Here is a 20,409-nt window from a genome sequence, read left to right as displayed (position 1 = left end):
GGGGGCCCAGGAGTGTAGGGGGCCCAGTGAGACCCTAATAAATTAGCAATTTTAATATATCTTGGTAAAATAGGCCAACTTATAGATATTTTGGGGCCCTAAATTGAATTTGCTATGGGGCCCAGTAACAACTATTTCCGCCACTGCGGTTGTGGAATGCCAACACAACACATTTCACCTGTTCACTGCCCCCAAAAGCCTCTGAAAAAGAGCAAGAAGGGGGCTCCACATTCTTTGGGTCACATAGACAGACTAAAGTCTTGGTCCAGGTCCAACAACAGCTGGCTCCACAATTAAGGTTTCCACTATTAAGGTTCCCCCCTATAATAGTGTCAGTAAATTAATTATGTGGTTAGAATGGACGGATCTGGCCGTTTGGCCCACAGGCTCAAAGACCGGTCCGACAAGTGTGACCCCTTGCACTTTATAGAATATTCTTCACTCTTCCAGGTGGGTCACTGACTTGGGTTCACTTGGGTTTCCCTGCAGTTCTGTTCCAATAATTCCCTTAGTCACTAATCTATAAGCAGTTTAAAACCAGTTTGTGCCCACTCTTACATCTCCCAGCAGTCAAAGTTCAGAACTCCCAGTGGCGCAGATCTGCAGAAGACTCCCAGCATTCTTCTCATACCTCGACTGATGTCTCACTGCTGGAGGGGGCGTACTGAAGGGCCCAAGGTTACATATCTCTGATTTAGTTCATACCAATCATTTGCAAATAAATGCTAATGAGTAATGTGGATTTAGTGCCAAGATGCCCAGGTGGTGCCAAGCTGGAACTTGGAGCAATAAGTTTAAGGATAATGCTATTTATACAGAGAAATGTCATCCTAACAATAATGCTATGGTTGTAATACCCTTAATACTGTTATACTACCAGCGAATAGCGATGTGTATGGCATTAGCCATGAGGATCAATAAAGTTGCCAGGCTCTACAAAGATTCCATTGCCCAACAGGCTGCAGATTAAGTATTACTGACCTATGACATCCCCCTATAGCCCAGTAAGTGTGTTAATATACAACAGCAAAATAGAGAAATAAAGTTAAAGATTATTCACAGGGATTCTCACAGATTCCTGATACCCAAAGGCTAAAAATTAATCCAAGCCTACATGCCACCCAGTCAACTGTAGATCATTAAAGGGATGAAAGGGATAAAATATGATGCACACATTGATCGTCTGAGACAATTTGTAACTGGTTTCATTCTGTATCTTATTTCTATTTACCTTTCTGCCCTGGCTCAGTACAAGTAGTTTGCAGGCTATGGTCCACTAGCAAATTGTCAAAATGAGACTTAAATGACAGTTAGGGTTAGATATGAGAAAATCTCTTTCTTTTCCTAGATACTCCTGAAATCCCAGTTAAAGGGTCAATTTGGGTGAGATTTGGGGTAAAGATGTATTTCCTGTCCCAAGTTATTCCTGGAACTGTGGCTGAATGAGAGATACACCAATGTTTTTTCTTCGGGAGCTAAGGGGGTCCTGACCAAAGTTGGACCTGAAAACATCTGATAACCTCTGTTCAAACCCAATCTCAGCTGTATTGGATGTTGGAACTTTGTTAGAGAGAAACCAATTGACTACACTAACGCCCTGATTGCCTACAGGTTGCTTCTAACCTGAAAGCTGGTCACACCAACAAACCATAAAACATCTATTCAATTAGAAGCTCCCACCCCAGTAAAACCTGCCCAATAAAAAACCCCAAGAACATCCCAATTATTTGGACACGCACAATGCAGGTGTTGTAAGAGTTTCTGGAAATGGTGACCGTTGTCAGCTGACATATCAGGGGCTATTTCTAACGACCTGGAAAAACAGGAATCATGGACACAAGCACAAGCTGGAATTTGCTGTTTATTGGGTTTGGGACAACAGCTGGTTTAAGCGCAGGGACAGATTACGGCCTCAAAAAACTAGAAACTGTGACCATCATTGACTCTAAGGTGGCTATAAAACCTTGAGAAAGTTATTGTACACCAGGTGTCAGGGAAGGTAGTGGGACACTAAAAAGATTTATATGGTCAGTTCTGGAGGCAAAAAGAACAGGAGATGGGAAATCTGAAGCATGTTACTCCAAAAGGTAGAATATGTTTTCCTACTGTGGTAGTACAAGGCTCATGTTACACACCCAGGCCAAAGCCCAATATCTGAACCTACCAGAGCAATTAGCACAACCTGGGCCTTTGAAATTGCCATAATTCTCTGATAACAAGTTTGCACCTGCCACATTTATCATCATCAACAGATAATGTATCTATATTATGTAAGTCTAGCAATTAGCAGTATAATATTAAGTTTCACTTGAACATTTGCAAGTATTTATGCACGTTCCCAAATTCAAGACTGCACCTGCTGAAATTTCTTTTGGCCATTTTTTGGACAAGAAACCATCAGATGACGTGGTCCAATGCCCAATCACACAAAGTCTTGATTAAACTATGAGCCATTCTGCCATCAGAGACCGACTGTCTGGAAATTAATGACCGATCATTGTGAAGAGACTCCTTCATTGCCTCTTATTCCAACCAACTTCTTTAAACTACTGAGAGTTTTAATTGGCAGGGTAAGATATACGAATAATAAACAAACTCAAGTCAAGAGAAGACACAACAAGTCTATTACCCTGGGGAACTTGGCACAGAGAAGTATGACGACAGATAGAAACCAGAAGAAATATCTATACTTCTCAATTAAGCATTGCTTGTAATAATTATTGTAAAATCTGAACCAGTTCAGATTGCTGCTTATTTAAGGTTTTGGACCATACAGATAGAATTCTTGCAGCTGCAGCATTTCATGAAAAATCTGAAGTCATTAGAACCCTAATTGGCAGGACACACAAACTAGTATCACCTAAAGGCGGTCATACTTCAATGGTCATAGAACTGATGGTTGAGTAGATCCATAGACACAACCTTACCTTGTATCCACCTATCCGATGCTCCTGTTTGAACTCCTTTCCATTCTTTAACCACCTCATTCGAGGGGTGGGGTTCCCTCCTGCAGGGCAGCGTAATTTCACTGTATTGGCTGCGGGAACGGCATGAAGCTTCTTCTCCATCTTCTCTGTGTTAGTCCAGTAGGGAGCTCCTAGCATTAATGAGAACAAAACACTTTACTGGAAATAGATCTTCTGTCTTTCTATGCACAATGATGATGCCATTAATCAGGTATTCAACATAAAGTATTCACTGGATTCTGGACTCTAGGAGCTAAATGGAACCAAAAAGCTTTCAGATATTCAGGACTTGAAAACATTTCCTTTGATGTAGGTAATTTGAGATAGATTTTCTAAATATTACGAGCACACCAAGGACTATTTAATGAGAACAATGCGCAGTGAAGGATTGAGATAAACAGTTACACACAGAGCAAATATTTCTAACCCAGACTGCACCATACCATGGACCAACATACTAGAATCTAGACATCCTGATTTGCTCCCTCTTAACAAATGACAGCCCCATACGCCTTTGTGCTTATGTGTTACATTCAAGACATGCCATGAAACTTACTGATATTGTTATTGTCATTGGTGAAGTCTTCAGAACCGTCGTTATCGTCTTCATCATCCCCTGAAGAACTGGCTTCTGGAAAACATGAAGTCACATGGCTTACAACCAAAAACCATTAGTTAAAAACTCACGCACATCTAAACTCAGCGTCCACTGCAAACAGACTGCCCTAAAGGATTGCAATGCAGTCTTCTTCTATAACCTGTTCCATTGGCCAACTCTGTGGAGCTGAACTACAATACATAGTGTTGTAAGTAGCCGAGGATGATGGGAGCTGGAACGCAGCATGGGTTACTTATTATACAATTCCAAATGTTAATTCTGAATGCGGAGGCATTTGGGATGGTTCATATTAAAAGGAGAATTGTCATGGGAGGTGTCCCTACGGTATGCACAGTCAGCCGGTACCAATGAGATGGAATTTAAGGGAAAATAAACCCATTTCTAAGTAGTGTTTATTTTGCATTTGTTTTGCCTGAAATACACAGAAATGTAGGTGAGCAGAGCTTGGTGTGTGCACAAGGCAATCCTCCAGGAACTATACCACGGCTTGCCTCACAGTTGCATTCTCTCAAAGAACCGCACCGCTAATGGCCATAAACAGACAATGCAAAGGTTTTCAGATGTTCCTCATCTCAGCAACAAGTATGGAAGCTCAAACTCATATATATGTTCTGTGCAGACAATAAGCTACACTGCCGTCGGCTCCCACTAGGTACAGTCCTTGGCGGGACCCAGTCTTGGAGAATCCCCAATTGCCTATACTTATTTTCAAAATGGGTCAATCACAAAAAGACCTATACCCTTTGGTACTATCTATCTAATTTCTGTGAGAGTGGGCAAAGACTGTCTGGTCAGACTTGGTCTCCTAGGACCCAGCAGAGAACCAGTTATCCTTGGTCCACCCTCGCAGAAATTAGCTAGAGATAGCACCAAAGGTTGTAGGGCTTTTTGTGATAGAACAATGGTGAAAATAAGGATGGGCAAATGGGAATTCTTCAAGCCTGAGTCCCACCAGGTCTGGGCCAAGTGGGAGCCTCTGGTACTTTGGTAGAGCAGTCTGAGTCTGGTTAGTGGCATTTACAAGCTTGAGTCTATATGTTTTGCTGAATAAGTTAGTTGACTCATACTTATGTGGCTACAGCACCTGCATCTGGGCATGCAAACCCTGCACCCGAGGCTCTCTTATTTCCACTCACCTGTGACATTGACATGGAAGAAATGGGAGTTTTTTAACACTGAACAGGCATAGAGCCCTGAGTCCCTGGGAGTGCTCTCTTTAATCTGCAAGTAGGTCCTGACAATCAACGTCCTATTGTTGACCTCTAACTTTGCCCCATCTTTAGTCCAAGTCACAAGGGGGCCATCGGCCAGCGGGCAGCGGAGATCAAGTGGCTCACCAGGCAGAACGGGAAAGACATCAGCTTTGGAGATTTGGTATTTAGCCGGAGGTTCTAGAAATTGGGGACAGAAAGGGAGCGAGAGACAGAGAGAGAAAGAAAGAGAGACAGGGATAAACCAAACTGTTAAGTAAAGCACCCAAAGTATATTCAGTGAGAGCAAGAAGCACTCTATAGAGTAATATTAGTGACAAGCCTACCCAAGCTCATGCGCTGACACCCCACTCAATATTTCCACACGGCCCGTGAGAAATATCATGTTACCTCTGCACCCCCAAACATACAAGCAAACAAGCAACATTTAAACAGCAGTAAATATTTTAAAAGCAACACTGCATTTAAAATCACTGTGATGGGAAAAAGAGAATTTAGAAGTTGAAAGCCATTGATATTGTGATCAATAACTGGGACAGCAAATATGGCAGCTCTCAGGGATGTACAAAATCAAACGTGTAGGGGAGGACTGTTCTGTGCACACAGTGACATAACCTCGTACTATATGGTGTAAGGGAAAGAATAGATCTGCTCCCACTTTATACATAAAGACCCTTACATAGGGTATAATTGCCCTTTAAAGGGGTTGTTCACCTTTAAATCCACTTTTAGTATGATGGAGACAGTGGTGTTCGAAAACAATTTGCAATTGATTTTCATTTTTTATTATTATCAGCAGTCTGGTTGCTAGGGCCCAAATTGCATCAATTTGAATAAGAGGCAATATAAATAGGAGAGGTCGGAATAGAAAGATGAGTAATAAACAGTGGCAATAACAAAACATGTGTAGCCTTACACAGCATTTGTTTTTTATAAATGGGGTCAACGACCTCCATTTGAAAGATGGAAAAAGTCAGAAGAAGGCAAATAACTCAAAAACTATAAAAAAAAAAAAAAAGAAGACCAATTGAAAAGTTGCTTAGAATGAGCCATTCTATAACTTAGTAAGGTGAATGACTCCTTTCATTTTGTTTGTTTCTTGCCTACTATTTCTTTTCTGGCTCGGGCACAACAAACTCACATAAACAGGTAAAAGTTGGACTTCCTGTTAACAACCACAGGCAAACAGCAGAAATAGCAATTTACTTCTTATATTAAAAGAGACGGCAAATACATGTTGTAACAGTAACTGTGCAGTACGTAGCCGCTGACCCTGCAGCGGCAATGGAATGTGGCAAATACTAACATGGCATCAACAAAACCATATACCATCAGTTGAGTAAAAGTAGGGACATACAGTACATTGCTGGGAGTTGTTACAGCATGCCTTTTCCCAGAACAGCAATCTGCATTTTTTTGGGCAATGTGTGTGTATTAAAGGATACTGGGAGCTGTAGTCAAACAGTTCAAGAGCCAAAGCGCTAAGGGAAGCAAAGACCCTTGGATTTCAAAGTTATTCTATCATAAATATTCTTTGAAACTCTTATTCTGGTTTGCAAAGGTTAGATCAATTATAGTTCTACTACATCTAAAGATCTACAAGAAGATCCTTTTATATACAGTGACCTTGAGCTTGTGGCTTTCTACTGGTAACTGGACTACAACTCCCAGCATCCCAAAGAAAGCCCAATTTAGGGTCTGCAAGCACATACACAATGCAAATAAAAGGGAAATTGAGCAGTAATTGCTCCCTGCCAATGGAACATTTAATGTTGATAAACAATATGCAGTTCCTATATTCTGTGTTCATAAGCAAGGACCAATCACATGCGCAGTTACAGCCATTGTTTATAAGCAAGGACCAATCACATTTGCAGTTACATCCATTGTTTATAAGCAAGGACCAATCACATTTGCAGTTACATTCATTGTTTATAAGCAAGGACCAATCACATTTGCAGTTACATTCATTGTTTATAAGTAAGGACCAATCACATCCGGAGCCACTCACACTTAAAGTGATTCATTGTTCATAAACAAGGACCATTCACATACCGAGTTTCTAGGAATTAAACAAGGACCAATCACACTGAGGTTACAGTATTCCCTTTAGGTAAGGGTGAGGGCAGGTTCCATTTGTATACTAGCAGCAGTTTGTTGTCATTATTTTTATGCAGTACAACTTGCTGTGACATTTGCAACCATTCTGGACATTTTGGGCTAAACCCGAGTGATAGGCAATGAAATAACAGCTCAGAGACACCACAGCAATTTATTCAGAAACCTGAACTATTTAAAGGGGAAGTCTGACGAATCTGTACTAAGTTTCCGATGAAGGTAACTGTGCAACTGGTCTTCATTTTCATATTTCAACCCTTTATTAACCATTGCCTCTCTGTTCTACCTCTCTCCAAAGTGAGACATTTAACATCACCATGTGGCTAGTGTTAAGTCCCCCAAGGCAACCCCCCTAGGGTTAAAGTGCCCCAAGGCAACCAGAAAGTAGATCAAACTATGATTATTTAATGGCTTATATTCCTATACAGGCCCTCTGCTATTCATCTTTTATTCTGTTATCCAAACAAATGCCAGGTTGCCAAGGAGAGCGGCAGAAGAAAATTGAAAAAATATAAATAATAAATGAAGACCAAATGGAAATTGCCTTAGAAAGGCATTATCTATATCATAGTTGGGCAATATGCAGTCATTCCGACTTAGCGAAACTACAACCCCCAACAGCTGTGGTCCCTGACTGTCTGCAGATGCTTCAGGGACTGTAGGGCGCCCATCCCTGGTCTATATTATAATAACTGTTTATATTAAGGTAAGTATCCCCTTTAATGGTCTCCCCTGGGCAGGGTCTTTAAACAGTAAGCTGTGGAATCCCTCCCAAAGGTGGCAGATACATACCTCCTAGTGGTTCCAAATCGTAGACCACAAATAGGCCAGGACTTGCTGCAGATATGGCAGGGTATGGGATAGATTAAGGGTCAGTTTAAAACGCAATGGCCTAGTTGTCACTTTATATAATTCAGCTGTTAAGACAGTGATGGAGGATTCATTGGATTGGTTCAATAATACACTGTAAACTTTTTTTTAGTAAGTAACCGGACTTCACTGTTGGAGGGGGATATTTTTATGGAAGGTCGCAGCTCCATCCACACGCAGGTTACGTTACTGTGTATATGAATAGTCTTATGGCCAAGAGAAAAAAAAAAAACACATTATCCTTTATAGGCTCTGTTAACCCTTTCAACCCCAGCATTTGGTTCATAATTCATTCCAGATGGCGTACAATAAGCTCACTATATTTTTCCTAACATTTCTATCCTAGAGAAAGCAGGATTGTGCTCCTGAGCTGCCTGAGCATGCCCATACAAGGAAGTTCTCTCCAGACAAGGGAAATGTATCATATCGACCCAGGGCCTCGGGTTCTAGACATGTACTGCACCAGAAGGAACGGCACTGATCACAAAGGATCTCTGTAGGTCAAGCTGATTAACTACAACCACCAACATTCACCACCATTTAGGCCACCAACACTTCGTAGACAGTCAAAGATTTCCCACAGCCCTTCAGATTCTATCAGGCTCCAAATCCTGGCAGCCAGTGGCCCTCAGTTGGAGGACATTTTTCTTGCCACACCACAATACTGTTCCAAATTATACTTTGCAGAATTAATCATCCGATAATTTACTGGACTCCAAAATGACGTGTTTATCACAAAACTGCTATATGGTCAAATACCCTACACTGCCCTCACCACCACCATGTTCTCTCGAATCCCACAACATAGAGATCCTGTAACTCTCACCTTGGTGCTTCTTTCCTACAAGAACCTGTGCCGGGGCCCCCAACAGGAGGAGCTTTCATGGGCCTCTCTGGTGTATCCGCAGAAAAGAAAAGTCTGTGCATGCTGTAGTGGGTTATGGCTGGCCTCCTCTCAATGTGAGGCAAGAGCAAGCAAGCTCTGGCTGTTTATATAAGGCTGTTTATATAGGGCTGGGCCCAATGTCTCCACCAGTCACAGTGCAGTCCTAGCAAACATGTCCAGGCAAAATCCACTCCATTAAGACCTCAATGTGACTGTGGGGTGTGCTCCTAATAATCTCCCAAATGTCCTACAAGGGATATCACTACGGTGTACTACTCAATTTCTATATTTCCCACTACTCATAGCTAGGGTTGCCACCTTTTCTGGAAAAAAAACGGCCTTCCTATATATTAACTTTTTTTCTATTAATAACATTGAGATCAACCATCATTTTTACCGGCCAGGCCGGTAGAATACCGGCCAGGTGGCAACTCTACCCATAGCTGTAACTGTAGGCAAGCTTGATATCCTTGCAATATACCAGTATTACATAGGCAGTGGGCATGTATTCCTGGACTGACATGTAAGGTCACGAGGATTGGCAACCTGTTGACCTTCAGGAATCCATCAACGGCTGAAGGCCTATCCCTATTGTTTATCAACCAATGTCTTGGAAGGTTATCGGTCAGTCAAGCCATGATAGACATTATCTAGTAGCAGTAAGTCTAAGAGCAGTGGCCGACGGGGAGATCTGTTGCCCGCAATTATTTATGCGCGACTGCAGGCAACAAATCTCCCGAAAATTTGTCTCCATTGGAAATAACTGAAATCGATGATGGTAAAACCAACATATTGTGAATTCGCATGACCTTTCCTCCAGAGGCAACTTCACTTTATGTTGGTTTTACCACCATCGATTTCAGTTATTTCCAATGAAGACACATTTGTTGCTCGCAGTCGTGCTTATATAATCGCAGGCGACAAATCTCCCCGTTGGCCACTGCCCTAAAGCAACTGGATCTTAAAAGTATTTCAACACTTCTCCAAATGGTCAAATCAGGAACCCATAAATGGCTGAAGGCCCATGCCTATTCTCAATCAACCAATGTCTAGGAAAGATGTCATCCAGGTCTTGATAGACAGTATCTAATAGTAGTAAGTCTAAAGTAACTGGATCTTGAAAGTATTTCACCACTTATCCAAGTGGTCCATAATGGACCCATAAACAGCTGAAGACCCATCCCTATTCTCTATCAACCAATGTCTAAGAAGGTTATCAGTTATCCAGGTCTTGATAGCCAGTATCTAGTAGTAGTAAGTCTAAGGGTAAGGCCACACGAGGAGATTTTGTCGCCTGGTGACTATTCGCCTCGTCTTTTGAGCGACTATCTCCCCGAACTGTCTCAGCATTTTTCCCCATAGGCTACAATGAAAAGTCGTCTGCGCTAATGCACACACTGCAATGCGTTTTCTATAGTCTCCCGAAGTTGCCTCAGTGAGACAAAATCTCCCCGAATCTCCTCGTTTGGACAAGCCCTTAAAGGGATACTGTCATGGGAATTTTTTTTTTTTCAAAATGAATAAGTTAATAGTGCTGCTCCAGCAGAATTCTGCACTGAAATCCATTTCTAAAAAGAGCAAACAGATTTTTTTATATTCAATTTTGAAATCTGACATGGGGCTAGACATTTTGTCAATTTCCTAGCTGCATCAAGTCATGTGACTTGTGCTCTGATAAACCTCAATCACTCTTTACTGCTGTACTGCAAGTTGGAGTGATATCACCCTCCTCCCTTCCCCCCCCCCCCAGCAGCCTTACAACAGAACAATGGGAAGGTAACCAGATAGCAGCTCCCTAACACAAGATAACAGCTGCCTGGTAGATCTAAGAACAAAACTAAATAGTAAAAACCCATGTCCCACTAAGACACATTCAGTTACATTGAGAAGGAAAAACAGCAGCCTGCCAGAAAGCATTCCTCTCCTAAAGTGCAGGCACAAGTCACATGACCAGGGGCAGCTGGGAAATTGACAAAATGTCTAGCCCCATGTCCGATTTCAAAATTGAATATAAAAAAAATCTGTTTGCTCTATTGAGAAATGGATTTCATTGCAGAATTCTGCTGGAGTAGCACTATTAACTGATGTGTTTTGAAAAAAACATGTTTTCCGATGACAGGATCCCTTTAAGAAACTGGATCTTGAAAGTATTTCACCACTTATCCAAGTGGTCCATAACGAACCCATAAACGGCTGAAGGCCTGTCCCTATTCTCAACCGGTCTAAACTTAAAAGCTCAAAAAATTAATCAACAAGTCAATTTGCTTTTAGGTTGTGGTGGCTTTACCGTATTTTCTCTTTTGACCCAGTGTGTTTGGATTACTAAAATGTGCCGTGGGCAAAAGGCCTAAAAGATCCTGCGGGCCACTGCCCAAAGCAAATGGTTATTTCATATAATGGAGGGAATGAACATTTGGGCAGAAATCAATAGCAACAACCCCTCATAGGCTTGAAGGTCAATTAAAGTACCCCTCCCTCCCCCCTTATTTCATGGTGATAGAAAATATGGATACAAGTGGAAAACACACATTTCTTGCTCTTTCTATTGTAAGAATTCACCGACCCCCTCAAAGTATGCCCAACCACACTGACTCTAGCGCTGCCTCCAGACCCAAGGGAGAGCCTGACACTGGCACACAAGTCCCCAGAATTCTAAGAAACAATAAGAACCCGCTGTACTGTTGTCTGTTTACCTCCTTATATGCACAAAAGCTGAATGCTAAAAACGGCTGATTCTTAAAACCAAAAAGAAGAATACCTTAAATAGTACAACAATAACTGAAATACTTTTCCTATATTAAATCTATGTATTTTATAACATTTTCATTTTCATATCATTGCAGTAAAAAATGTCCAATTTTCCAACAATATGCACAAACAAAAATATGTCTGAAACCAATGCACATTTTGCGGGAAAAATCAGATTTAATTGACATTTTGCAGTTTGCACATATCCAGGAGCCTCTCTACTTCGTTTGATACCAGATTTTTCACCCCAAAAATCGCCCAAGACTCAACGTCCCTTTGGTCCTTTAACTTAACGTAGCATGTTATATAATGGCTCATTTTAAGTAACTTTTCAATGTATCTTCATTTAATTTTTATAGTTTTGATTTATTTGCCTTCTTCTTCTGACTCTTTCCAGCTTTCAAATGAGGCTCACTGACCCGATCTGAAAAATCGAATGCTACAAATGTATTGTTATTGCTGCTTTTTATTTCTCATCCTTCAATTCAGGCCTCTCCTTTTCATATTCCAGTCTCTTATTCAAATCAGTGCAAGGTTGCTATGGTAATTTGGACCCTAGTAACCAGACTGCTGAAATTGCAAACTGGAGAGCTGCTGAATAAAAAGCTAAACATCTCAAAACCAACATATAACCAAAAAAAAAAAATTACAAATTGTCTCAGAATATCACTCTCTACATCATACTAAAAATAAACTCAAACAATCCCTTTAAGGTGGCCATAGATGGACCTACTGGGTGCGCTCTATAATGAACAGATGGGGAACACGAGGGGCTATGGTGTATAGGCACTATACAGTAATTACCTATTCAAAAACACAGGTGGAGGAGAAATCACCAATACCTCCCATGTCTAATGCCACAGACTTCAATGGCATCCATTGTTCAACAGCTAGAGTCCAATTTACCCAGGCAATAGTGATGTGCGGGTCAGGGTTCTCCTGATCCGCACCCGACCCTAACCCGCCCTGCTGCAGCCCGCACTTATTTTATAGACCCGCGCCACCCCGCTGATGATGTCACAATGATGTCACTAAAGGGGCGGGTCGAGCAGACGCAAGACTATAAAACTGGAAGTCGGATGCCGGCATTTGAAGGTGGCGGGCAGGGAGAGCAGGTGAAGAGCTCAACCCACACCCGCCCGCGAGGAGCAGTGCGAGGTCGACCCGAACCTGCTCGACCCGCGGGTATCGGGTCGGCCCGCACATCACTACCAGGCAACCAGACAGTGGTGAGAATCAAAGACTGGAAAAATAACTAAATAAGGCTTAAATAGGAAGATAAGGAATAAGAAGTAACAATAACAATAGAGGTGTGGGACCTGTTATCCAGAATGCTCAGGACCTGGGATTTTCCGGATAACAGATATTTCCATAATATGGATCTTCATACCTTAGGTCTACTAGAAAATCATGTAAACATTAAATAAATCCAATAGGCTGGTTTTGCTTCCAATAAGGATTAATTATATCTTAGTTGGGATCAAGTACAAGTTACTGTTTTATTATTACAGAGAAAAAGGAAATCATTTCGGAAAATTTGGATTATTTGGATAAAATAGAGTCTACGGGAGACGACCTTTCCGTAGCTTTCTGGATAACGGATCCCATAGCTGTACTGTAACTTCACAGGGCACTAGTTTTCTACGAGTTTGTACATCTGTGTCTTATACAGTGAAAACATTTCAGCAGATCGGTGGCAATAACAAGAAGTTGCCTTGTTTTGCAGAGCAAATAAGAAAATAATCTTTTAACCGCTTTACAGTTCATTCTGCCGAGCGTGTTGTAACATTGGCAGCATTCTTTGGATTCTACGGAGCACTGACCTAGGTGCAGAAATATTTACATTCCCCGCTCTGTTAAGGCACATATCATTTCATATAAAGCTACAGAATCTGTTAAACAGAGGCCTTTTGTGTGCCACGGCATTGCCTATTCACCTCCGCTGTCCTTCCTAAAGAACAAATGAGGAGGTAAATCCCTACAACAGAGAGGCAGTCCATAGCCCTCCGTACGGGAATGTTTATTTACTGCAAAAAATTTTTTAAAAAAATAGAAAAATATTGATAGAGAAAGAAGCCATGGCTTAAGGGTCAAGGCACATGCTCATATTCGGGAAGATTAGTCGCCCGGTGACAAATCTCCTCTTCTTCAGGGCGACTAATCTCCCCAAACTGCTTTCCCGTCTTCATTTTTCAAAGTTGCCTCACGAGAAAACTTCGAGCGACTTTGGAAAACGAAGTGTTCCGAGTGCCATCCAGTCGGCGATTTAGGGTCTAGCCGGCGGGAGGCAGTTTGGGGAGATTAGTCGCCCTGAAGAAGAGGAGATTTGTCACCAGGCAACCAATTTCCCCGAATCTGAGCATGTGCCTTGACCATAAAGAGTAACTAAACTGGAGTGAACATTAATTTATCCATAAGATGCTGCACAACAGGTGCCAGGTTTGGCCATTTTGATCTAATACTTGTACAGCAACCTTATGGATGAATTACAATTAATGTTCACTCCACTTTAGTTACCCTTAAAGTCATGGTTTCTTTCAAACATGGCACCCGTTGGTTTATTCCACTTCGCCCCCTTAGTATCATCACTACGCAGGGGAAGAGTGTCCTCACTGGCACCATCATAACCCAGAACTCAACAAATAATATTTCTACTATTGGCACTAGGAGGGTTGGAGACCTACAACTTGAATATCTCATCTGAGGACAACTTTTATCTTCCCATCAATGGTAAACCCATAGCATTGGTCGACCACCTTCTCCACAAACTGATTTCTATGGACTTTACACACTGATGCACAATTGCTCAACACTTTCCCTTTAGGCTATGGGTTGACATGAGGTTACTTTGGTTGGGAATAAATAAGAGCCTTTATCTAAGAAACACATAGGCAGCAAGGGATTATGTTGTTTATCTATTTGTCTGCCCCCCCCCCCTCAGCAACTTTCTATCATTGAGTCATTGAGGTGTAGTTCCACATTTATGTGAAACAAACAGGATGGGCGGCATTGCTCCCATACCTTGTCACTACACTCAGACAGATTAGAGTTAGGAATGGGGATAAAAGGCAGTAAATTATCAGCAGCTACTTCTATTGCCCATCCTCAGGAAACATCCCTCCAGGGCGAAACCATTAGCTCTTCCTTCACATAGACCTTCAAGTGAGGGTGCAACCATAGCACTCAGAAAGGAGGGGTGGGGCAACATTAAGAGCAACAGAGCTCAAACTTTCTCACCTGGAATGTTAGTGACACAGCACCGTCTTTTGCCTGGAGGAAAACATACACAGCATGTGACAGAACCAAGGGTGAGCAATATGGGAACTCAGGAAATTATCTCTGCTAGTAAATTATCTAAAGTGGTGTTCAAGCTGGAGTAACTGCCCAGGTTCCTGCGGAGTGGCCTCAGAGAACAGAAGCTGTTGGAAGGATTAGTGAGAGAAACACCTGTAGTAGTGGAGATAATAGTCTCTGGGAAGGGATTGTGACTGTTGGATAGCAAGGTATAGTAGGGAGACATGGTGTCTATAGTAACAGTGGGATAATAGTCTCTGGGAAGCAGATATAGTAGGGAGAGATGGTGTCTATAGTAACAGTGGGATAATAGTCTCTGGGAAGGGAGTGTGACTGTGGGATAGCAGGTATAGTAGGGAGAGATGGTGCCTATAGTAACAGTGGGTAATAGTCTCTGGGAAGGGAGTGTGACTGTGGGATAGCAGGTAAAGTAGGGAGAGATGGTGTCTATAGTAACAGTGGATAATAGTCTCTGGGAAGGGAGTGTGACTGTGGGATAGCAGGTATAGTAGGGAGAGATGGTGCCTATAGTAACAGTGTATAATAGTCTCTGGGAAGGGAGTGTGACTGTGGGATAGCAGGTATAGTAGGGAGAGATGGTGCCTATAGTAACAGTGGATAATAGTCTCTGGGAAGGGAGTGTGACTGTGGGATAGCAGGTATAGTAGGGAGAGATGGTGCCTATAGTAACAGTGGATAATAGTCTTTGGGAAGGGAGTGTGACTGTGGGATAGCAGGTATAGTAGGGAGAGATGGTGCCTATAGTAACAGTGGATAATAGTCTCTGGGAAGGGAGTGTGACTGTGGGATAGCAGGTATAGTAGGGAGAGATGGTGCCTATAGTAACAGTGGGATAATAGTCTCTGGGAAGGGAGTGTGACTGTGGGATAGCAGGTATAGTAGGGAGAGATGGTTCCTATAGTAACAGTGGGATAATAGTCTCTGGGAAGGCCCTGGCCAAAAGTTGACAATTCCAAACCAATAAAGATGATCACTTAAAGTCAAACTTCACAGCGAAATCCATTCATTCCCTTACACTTTGGGTATCAAAAAGCATCTGCACAACTAGGAGTGAATATAGTGCCATTGACGGTAAGCTAAAACCATTTGCATCTTACCTTCAGGTTCAGGAGTCGTATCATCCACCATGCTGTATGATGGTCGGGCTATTGTCCGGCTGACCAGAAGAAATGCAAGTAGCGCGAGTAGCAGCATCCTGTCAGTGTGGCCGCCTCCTCCTGCTTTCCCCGAACGCCACACTAAGGACATCCCCATGTGTCCAGCTGTGTGCAAGCATGAGCCGCACCTATCGATGGGAGGTCCCAAGTACTGCGGGGTTCCACTCCCTGCCCGGGAGACCTGCAAAGAGACAGCAGAGATCAGAAAAGCCAGTAGTAGAGAATGCAACTGATAATTCCCTGCGAAACCACAAGGATTTTATTTATACCCTTTTGATTGCAAGCTCTTTGGGCAAGACAATGCCTTATAGTCTGTCTGTGTGAGCTTTAAAATGGAGTAATTCACCTGATTGGCCACAAGCTCCTTATTATTTGACACAGGCCTCATAGTTTGTTATGTATGCTTATAAGTATATAGTTGCCTAGAAGTGGGCGGGGTTTGATATTATGGGGGTGTGGCTAGCCAAAGATGGCTGAAAACAGGCACTTTCCATAGCTGGGACTCCTCTCTCGTCTTTCTCATAACCTGTAATGAGTGATACCATGAATCATTGCAGGCACAGGCATTCCTATTAATTATTAAGATTTCTGCAAAAAAAGTGAAGAATATTTTGGCCCTTAAAGTTTTTTTATTACAATGGTACGACTGTTGAATTTTCTACATGGAACGGTATCCCTTTAAAAGTCAGCGAGCTGCGGATAAGTATTTGTTTTTCTTTAATCTGCGCGGCTTAAATTTTAATGTCATGGAAATGTCAGGACTTCTACCTAATGTTACAAATCCAAAGAGCAATTTAATAAAGAAAAATAAAGTGATTTTTTTTTTGATTTTACCAGGCGCAAACGTCCGGGCGTGCATTATTCCTGCTATGCAGTTACCTCCCAGCGCCATTGTTTGGTTTTATTTTGACGTTAAATCGGTTGTTCACCTTTGAGATCACTTTTAGTAGGATGTAGAGAGTGATACCCAGACAATTTGGACTTGGTTTTAATTTTTTAAGCTTTCTGAGTTATTTAGCTTTTTATTCAGCAGCTCTCCAATTTGCATTTTAAGTAATCCGGTTGCTAGGGTGTAAATTCCCCTAGCAACCATGCATTGATTTTGGAATATGAATAGGAGAGGGGCTGAGTAGAACGATGACAATATCAAGTAGCAATAACATTTGTAGCCTTACAGAGCATTTGCTTTGTAGAAGGGGTCAGCGACGCCCATTTGAAATCTGCAAAGAGTCAGAAGAAAAAGGCGCATAACTATAAAAAATAAATAATGAAAACCAATTTAAAGGTTGCTTAGAATTGGCTGTTCTAGAACATACTAAAAGTGAACCACCCCTTTAAGTTGAAATCCAACAAACCACACCGAGCATGGCTGATTGACCACATCTCCACCATAAAAATTCCACTTTTCCAGAAACATGCAATCTGCAGCGTTAGCAGAGACATGCGGTAAAAGCCAACAATTTCATTTCCCGCCCCTCTCCGTGCTCTGGTTCTGACTCCAGATACAATGTAGAGGTTCTCCTCCAACTGGCTTCTGCTACATTAATATTTTTACTTGTTCCCAAGAAAATGAGCCCTGACCTCTGCTCTTTTTTTTTCTCCGAACCCGTTTTTTTAACACATTTGACACATTTATCAGGAGGACCTGTGTTTGGCCTCTTTAGTACCGGTGTGGCCTGCAGCATTTCTGTCAGAAAGGGATGAGATCTCTGCAACGGTCAATATAATCAACAAAGAAGTGATGACACCAGGGAGGTATGGGGTGCTCTCTCTAGCATTCAGCTTGAGGCCTTGCTGACCGGCAGTGCTACTGACTATGTTAGTGCTATATACTGTGATGCATAGGAAAAGGTGGAATGTGTTAATACACAGCATTTGTGCTATTTTAATAGAAACCAGATACTTGCCTTGTACTAGTAACTGGTCATTGGAATACACTGAATTTATAAAGAAAAACAACCTGTGATGGTCTTTCTGGAGAATCAGTGCACTAAGGTTTATTCCTAAATACAGCTATGGGACCTGCTATCCAGGATGCTCGGGACCTGGGGTTTCCCCGGATAAGGGATCTTTCCTTAATTTGGATCTTCATACCTTAAGTCTACTAGAAAATCATGTAAACATTAAATAAACCCAATAGGCTGGTTTTGCTTCCAATAAGGAATAATTATATCTTAGTTGGGATCAAGTACAAACTATTGTTTTATTATTACAGAGAAAAGGATATTATATTTAAAAATGGGGATTATTTGGATAGAATGGGGGATGGCCTTTCTGTAATTCAGAGCTTTCTGGATAACGGGTTTCTGGATAATGGATCCTATACCTGTACAAGGAAATATTTATGGTTTAAAAATAATAAAAGTTAAAGGAGGCTTAGATTACCCAGTTGCTATATATAAGGATACAGTCTTCTATGAACAGCCATCTATTGGTTGCCTTCACTAAACCCAGATTTCACCCTCTTACCCTGATTATGACCGACTCCCAGCCAAAATATATGCAGAGAAGTGGCCACGCCATACCCAGAAAGAAAAGCTATGTGATTTAAACACCCAACACTCAAACAACAGGTCTATAAATTAGATCACACGGGGGAGCATTGCAGAGCTTTTGGTTTCCAACAGCCTCCACTGACCAAACCGGTCTTTGTGCAAAAGAATTGCCATTGATTGGGAGCTTGATTGGGCCACCCACGAATTGGGCAGATTCAATCATTGGGACCCATGGGATAATGACGGAATCACAATCCAGATTTAAGTAGAACCTTTGGGAAAGGATCATATCAATGGACTGACATGGCCCTTCCCTACAGGATTAGAAATCTGGCCAGTGTACATATAAAAAATTGGCCATAGACATAAAGATACTCGTAATGACGGTTCGTACGATTTTAGTACAAATTTTCGTTGCAACATTTTCTGTACCGTGGCGATCTGTTGTTCAGCCGAACGGACAGGTTCAAAGATTTACATTGGCTAATGATAATATATCTGCATGTATTGGCGATCTAACAATATCAATGGTCTGTCACTTTGATTTGTCAGATATAACTTTCGTATGATTGTTGTCTGTTAATCAATGGCCCGAGCATTGTGTAATTTGTTCTCTTTACTACTTTCTATTAATCTGAATGGTTAGTAGCAAGTGGGAAGATTGGCACGGACAATCGTTCGTCTGGCAATAGGCAGGGCCGTATTTATATTAAGGCACCCCAGGTGCCTATAAATAATTTTTTTGAAGTTAAATAAAAAAAAAAAAAAAATCGCCCAGCCTCTTCCACGGATTTCCATTGGAAATCCGGTGAAAGAGCTGGTGGGATAAGGGGTAGAGGGCCGGGCTGGTTTGTGGAAGTGACATCACGTGACATCACTTCCGCGACGTCCATGCGTCTGACATCACACGCATGATGTAGGGGGTGTATCATACCTAAATACAGTCCTAGAAATAGGCTATAATCTGCACATCTATGGCCAGTTTAAATTGGGCAGGGTCACAGGCAGGTGCCATTAGGGTTGCCACCTGTCCAGATTTCACCCGGACAGTCCGGTTTTTGGAAGGCCTGCATCAGTTCCGCCCCTGATGTCACTCTCCCCTTTGCCTGTTTTCGTACAAAAAAAAAAGTGCCATACACAGCCAATAACCTGCCAAATTGGTCTGAAGAGGCCAGTTTTCTGTATTTATTATGACTGCATGGAAAACTTGGGATGCACACACACACAATTCAGCAGTTGCTCACACTTTGGCACACACAGATACACAAAATAATTCTGTGCACACCGCCTATAGGAAATCTGAGGCAATAAGGGCAGGTGACTTATCTGTTCCCAACTCAAAACAGCCCCGTGAATAACTGAGCGTAGGAGGGAGCCATTAAACGTGCCCACTAGTGAACAGATCTGCCCGTGTACCCTCGTGTGTCCGTGTGCCAACCTCTAAAGCTCAGCTGTCGTCGAGGAAATAGCCGGGACTTACTGGTGCAATTTAAAGCAGTGAATCCTTCAGAAAGCCAATAAATCCGACAGCATGTGGTCAGAGAAAAATCCATATTCAAATCTTTGCAAATCTGCTGCTGGCAACAAAAAAAAAAAGTTCTTCAATGCGCCTGGAACTGCGTACGACGCCTGCTCGCTTTCCTGGGCTGGACCCTACATCTCTGCAAATGGAATGGTCGTTTCAAGATCTGTGGGCTCTTGTTTGCAGAGAAAGTGAGAAAACTGCTGTAGGTTCTTCCAGTGTTTTTACAGCTGCAAAGCCAAACTCTCCCCCCACCACCCCGGCCGGGATGAGATGGATCCAGCTTCCCGTGTGTGCAGAAAAATGCAGCCACTTTGTGCCATAATAGGGGCACTGGTACACCGGGCAATTCAGGGTGTTTTGTCCCCAGAGTAATATCCAGTGGCCGATGAGTGGCAAAACATTTTGATTTGCCCCTTCATTAATTTTCTTGGAGATTGCAGTTTTGCGGCTTGGCTGCTAAACTGAAAATCACCCTGGAGGCAAATGCCCTGAGCCAACC

The 20,409-nt window shown here is 42.2% G+C and overlaps 1 protein-coding gene across 8 annotated transcripts in view; it reads right to left on the bottom strand.

Annotated features, from left to right (window-relative positions):
- The window catches only part of fgfr2.L (fibroblast growth factor receptor 2 L homeolog), a 72,058-nt gene that overhangs the window by 29,309 nt on the left and 22,340 nt on the right, over positions 1–20,409 (bottom strand). For 4 of the 8 annotated variants that reach the window (XM_041568447.1, XM_018224417.2, XM_018224418.2 and 1 more), the window contains 4 exon segments: positions 15,831–16,071; positions 4,722–4,976; positions 3,523–3,597; positions 2,928–3,097 (listed from right to left, as the gene is read on the bottom strand). In XM_041568447.1, coding sequence (XP_041424381.1) covers positions 2,928–3,097; positions 3,523–3,597; positions 4,722–4,976; positions 15,831–15,987 — 657 coding nt within the window. In that variant the 5' untranslated portion in view covers positions 15,988–16,071. 8 annotated transcript variants of the gene reach the window in all.

The sequence above is a fragment of the Xenopus laevis genome, chromosome 7L, assembly GCF_017654675.1.
Source record: "Xenopus laevis strain J_2021 chromosome 7L, Xenopus_laevis_v10.1, whole genome shotgun sequence".
NCBI lineage: Eukaryota > Metazoa > Chordata > Amphibia > Anura > Pipidae > Xenopus > Xenopus laevis.
The sequence above is the reverse complement of the archived record's forward strand: the minus strand, read 5'-3'. Positions and strand labels throughout refer to the sequence as shown.